This window comes from Schizosaccharomyces octosporus (genome assembly GCF_000150505.1).
Source record: "Schizosaccharomyces octosporus yFS286 unplaced genomic scaffold supercont6.3, whole genome shotgun sequence".
Lineage (NCBI taxonomy): Eukaryota > Fungi > Ascomycota > Schizosaccharomycetes > Schizosaccharomycetales > Schizosaccharomycetaceae > Schizosaccharomyces > Schizosaccharomyces octosporus.
The window spans coordinates 3,101,416-3,105,948 of record NW_013185621.1 but is presented as its reverse complement, the minus strand read 5'-3'; the positions used below and the strand labels follow the sequence as shown (position 1 = coordinate 3,105,948).

Below are 4,533 nucleotides of genomic sequence, written 5' to 3'. Positions count from 1 at the left end.
GTTTTTGTATTAATTCATAAATTACTTTTCGTAAATATAGACAATGTCACTTCTAAATTAGTGGAACCGTGTGTTCGTAAACTCGTCTCGTCATTCGAAATTATTGTGCGTTAAAAGTTTCCGATTCACTTCATAGTCTGTCTCTGCTGAATTAGAATCAGTGAATGGCAATTTGCTTTCTCGAGCGAGATTCTTCAATCTTTGGCAAGACAATGCTTAGAATACCGTGGTTAAATTGAGCTTCAATGCGGTACAGGCGTCCACCCTGTTTGGAATGGTGATTGTTCGAGAGAAGGAACCAAAGCGACGTTCCGACCATCTTTGGTTTCCTTTGTCGCTTTCGCTCTTGCGTTCGTTTACAGATTCACCAGAAATCGTCAATTTTCCTTCATCGTAATGAACCTGTACGTCTTGCTTTTTGACACCAGGAAGTTCTACATCCACCTCGACGGTATCTTTGCCTTCATGAACATCAATGGCCGGTGACAAATCACCAACACGGTTCTGGCGTTGGACACGAGGAGAATAACTCAAAAAGTCAGAAAAGACGTCTTGGAAGGGGTGCAATTCAAAGAAGGGTTGGAGAGACATTGTTAATAGCGATTAGCAATAACAGTTGTAAATTTCAGATAGCAGTTAAATATCTTAGTACTGTTTGTCGATGTTGTCGATTGACTTTTACATGCTTCGAATTTATACCTACTCATCACGAGCAACTAAACGGCCTAGCACTTTCTAGATGCTGCCTTTTGGCCACCACTGGAATTCGTCGAATTTCCATGCCATTCCTTTTGTTCTTTTGTACAAATTCTGTCATTTATTCTTCTCAACTGGACATAGAAATGGCTTTTTCTTTTCTTTGCTTCTTTTTCCTTGTACTCTTTTGTTTACTGCAGCTCTCCTCGTCATTCTAGTTACCTCTAGAAGAATCATCACACATTCCTCTTTTGTACGATACACACATCAAAGGATCAACAGAAGTACCGACATTAGTACCAATCCTCATCCTAACGGTAGTGCTGCTACAAATTCTAGTGATTTTACATGCACGAACAGATGTCTACGGCCACACCTAGGCGAAAACACCAGTTCCCGTCCGATCACTGCAGTTAAGCGTCTGAGGGTCTCGTTAGTACTATGGTTGGAGACAACATGGGAATCCGGGATGCTGTAGGCTTTTTACCGCTTCGTTTTATTCTTTTTCTTTTTTTTTTGCTTATTTCTTTTGTGGCTCTTATTGTTGAAGCATATGGCTGGCATTTGGGTCGGCATGGTCCTTTGATGAAGGTAATAATAGCAGTGGAAGTTGGAAATGCAATGACTACTCTTAAATTCAAGGAAAGAACTAAAGATCTTCCTAGACTAATGAAACGAACAACAAAGATCAGAAAATAGAGTATGAAACGAATAAATAATAAGCAATTGAACGTAGCTATGCAGATACAATGACAATATCATCCAGTAATAAGCATTCTTACTATTCAATGTTGAAGAGATCAAGTAAATCAAGAAAACGGACGCCATTCAGGAGTACTCGTCATGCAAAATGCAATCTTAAAATAAATATGCAGGGACGAAATAATCGAAACATAAACACAAACATAAGCATGAAGGGAATAACCAAAACGATTGGGCAATATAATAAATAATGCTTTACTCTACGTACAAATCAACTCCTACTACTTTCCACATCCCTAGACTGACCAGGTCCCCGGCGTAACCCTGGAGATTGCTCAGAATGTTCAGTAGACGGTTGCTCGAAAGTATTATCACTACTATTATTAAATTGACATTCAGGCTCTGACGACATGCTGTTTCATGGGATAGAATTATCATCATCCGTCAAGTCGTTTCTTTCTGACGGCATTCTGAAGCCTAGAGCACTAATAATCACAGAAAAAAGCGAAGAAAGAAATGAAGATATTCCAGAAAAAAGCGCACTAATTCCAAAAAAAAGCGAGGAAAGAAATAAAGATATTCCAGAAAAAAGCGAAGAAAGAAATGAAGATATTCCAGAAACAAGCATAGTGGTTCCAGAAAGGACTAGAGGAATCAGTGTAACGATAAAATCCACCAACACTAAAAGCATCCCATTAGTAAACAACTTTAAATTACAAATCCACCAATTCACTTACATGAACAAAAAAATAAGAACATGTAGAAAGTCGCGATGACAAGAACAACTGCTACTGTAATTTGAAACCATAACCATACAGATTCTTTCATTGATTCCTTTATAAAGGGGACAAGGTATTTGTAAGAAAAGATAAAGTTCAATATAATTGAACCATTAAGGCACCAACCAAGCCGAAGAGCTTCATTCTCTTGTCTCCGTTGTGCTTCCGGGATTCTCGCAATTTTTGCCGGCCAGAAAATTAACCACAGTATCTCCTTACAGACCCGTAAAGAATTCGAGGGACCATTTCCTTGCGCCATGCGACTAGAAGCTTCTTGATGTCGTCTTCTTGAGTATGATGGTGCTGGATCTGGATCGGACTGTAAACGTAAACTACCCTTCTCCATATTGTCAACATGAGAATATGGGATTTCGCTGTATTTAGGTAAGCAGTTCTCAGAACTTGTAGAAGAGCTCAAACAAGCAACTTTTGCTGGTTCGACAGATTTTTGATGTCCTTTCTTTTCTTTTTCATTCATTTTTGTTGTAACATGGCTGTGACTAAAAGAGTTTCTTAACCACCTTTGCTTGATCACTAAGTTACTGCGAAAATTATGGATTACAAAGTAAAAGGACCAAAAAGCGTACAATTTCGAAATTAAAAAGATTCCATATCAATTTGCTTTATACATTAAAGTAGGAATGACAAAAAGAGTCTTGAAGCCCAGAAAATAAGCCCGCAATGGCAAAGACTAGAGCTTTGCAGAGGTGAAGCTGTCATCCAACCCATTTGAGATCTGGGTGATGCAGTTCGTTAAAGAGACTTATCGATAGCTAGTAAGCGCACGCTATTATATGTGTATATAATATGAATGAATGAATGAACTATCGGATATAGCTTTTGTTGGTTTCTATCGTATAAATAACATAAATTTAATAAAGACGAAAACAAAATTCACTTGTCCGTACAAATTTTGTTTACCATAGTTCGACGTCGCATCTACAAACTTTCCATGTGTTTACGGAATTGAAAATAAAACTACGAAAATGGAGAGTGTTGTAGCTTACTCAGAATCCGTTTCCCCACAGTCATAAAACCTTTTAAATCAAAAATACGCATTTTCAATTCCTTTTTCACATCATTCAAAGCAAACAGCATGGTTGTTTTGCCTAATATTCCTTTGTTTACTATTTGTAATAAACAGTGACTCTTTTGGATTATACTATTACGAGAAATCGCAACGAGGATGTGACCAGTCGGTGACATAATGTCGCAGCTTTTATGAAACGAGACATGCGAAAAGCCACTACCATGAGTTTTTAAACTTGTATCTTTGGTTTTAAAGAAAAGTTTCAGCTGTAAAATTTGGTTGCTTTTTGGAACAAGCTCCAATTCCTATTTTTAAAGACTCTGCACCAATTGGAACTAACTCTTAAGAACTTTTCTTGGTGATTCTAGTCGATTTCTTTTTCAACTTTAAATATTGCCGTTCATTTTTGGTTTTTGGCTTGTCATTGCAAAAATGAAGAATAAATACACACCTGTTTCAGACTCTGAAGAGTCTTCGAAAACGCTCACTGATGAAAAGGCAGACACCCGTTCTTCAGAGGGTACTCCCCCTCCGTATTCAGGTAAGATTTATTGAAATGGAAAGGTAATGGTGTTTGTTATTGAGAGTCCTTACTGAGGAATCCTATTTTAAACTTGTCGACGATTGTCAATAAACAGGGCGAATACCTTCATTCTCTCGTATACAACGAAAACTTCAGTTGCTAATACATTCATTAGCTTCAAACAAATTTATCGATTTAGAAATGGCTGACGGATCCGCTCAGAATTCCGCCGAATTATCCGAAAATAATATTAGGTCTGACCCTTCGCCAAATAAACAGTGGTGGAAAACACCTGTCATAGGAACAGTGACCATTATAACTATTATATATAATATTGTATTTATAGCCATAGTTTTTGGTTACAACGTTTCTCTGTATTCGAACACTTTTTATGGTCTTGCTGGCAGCTCTATTGGATCTATTTGTACTTCTCTCCTTGGTAAGTCTACAATATCTTGTTCAGGACCGCTCGCTAATTTTTAGCAATTCTTTATATCTGTCCGGAATGGTACAGGGAAGCTGGAAGAGCAACAAAGAAGTGCATTAAGAAATTCACACCAGCTGTATGTAAAGCGCTAATTACCCTGATAAGTTTGAATGGAGTCAGGGGGTATGTTTTGAAATTAGCAGGAGGCTTCGAATATATACATTCAGCCATGGTGTTGGTTGTTTTGGCCGTATTGAACATATGCTTGTTTGTTCTTCTCATTCGTAAGTTGCAATTTTCTATGAACCTTTCTAACCTCTTTAGGAAACCCAAATTGGATTTGGAAATATGACAGTTATCGTTCCTACAGTAAGGC

The 4,533-nt window shown here is 37.7% G+C and overlaps 3 protein-coding genes and 1 non-coding gene across 4 annotated transcripts; 2 read left to right on the top strand and 2 right to left on the bottom strand.

Annotated features, from left to right (window-relative positions):
* Nucleotides 1-216: 216 nt before the first annotated feature.
* Nucleotides 217-591, bottom strand: SOCG_06531 (hsp16-like protein; the record flags this gene model as incomplete). The annotated part of the gene is made up of 1 exon (XM_013165402.1): nucleotides 217-591. One exon carries the CDS (start codon nucleotides 589-591, stop codon nucleotides 217-219), a length of 375 nt encoding a protein of 124 aa, XP_013020856.1.
* Nucleotides 592-1,062: 471 nt separating this feature from the next.
* SOCG_16439 lies at nucleotides 1,063-1,177 on the top strand. The gene has a single exon (XR_001203044.1). It is a non-coding gene; the product is annotated as a 5S ribosomal RNA (ribosomal RNA).
* Nucleotides 1,178-1,669: 492 nt separating this feature from the next.
* Nucleotides 1,670-2,655, bottom strand: SOCG_06530 (uncharacterized protein; the record flags this gene model as incomplete). Its single annotated transcript, XM_013165401.1, has 3 exons — nucleotides 1,670-1,811; nucleotides 1,863-2,079; nucleotides 2,136-2,655. The coding sequence occupies 3 exons, from the start codon at nucleotides 2,653-2,655 to the stop codon at nucleotides 1,670-1,672; spliced, it is 879 nt and encodes a 292-aa protein (XP_013020855.1).
* Nucleotides 2,656-3,639: 984 nt separating this feature from the next.
* On the top strand, nucleotides 3,640-4,509 carry SOCG_06529 (uncharacterized protein; the record flags this gene model as incomplete). The annotated part of the gene is made up of 3 exons (XM_013165400.1): nucleotides 3,640-3,748; nucleotides 3,906-4,169; nucleotides 4,214-4,509. 3 exons carry the CDS (start codon nucleotides 3,640-3,642, stop codon nucleotides 4,507-4,509), a joined length of 669 nt encoding a protein of 222 aa, XP_013020854.1.
* Between the last annotated feature and the right edge of the window lie 24 nt (nucleotides 4,510-4,533).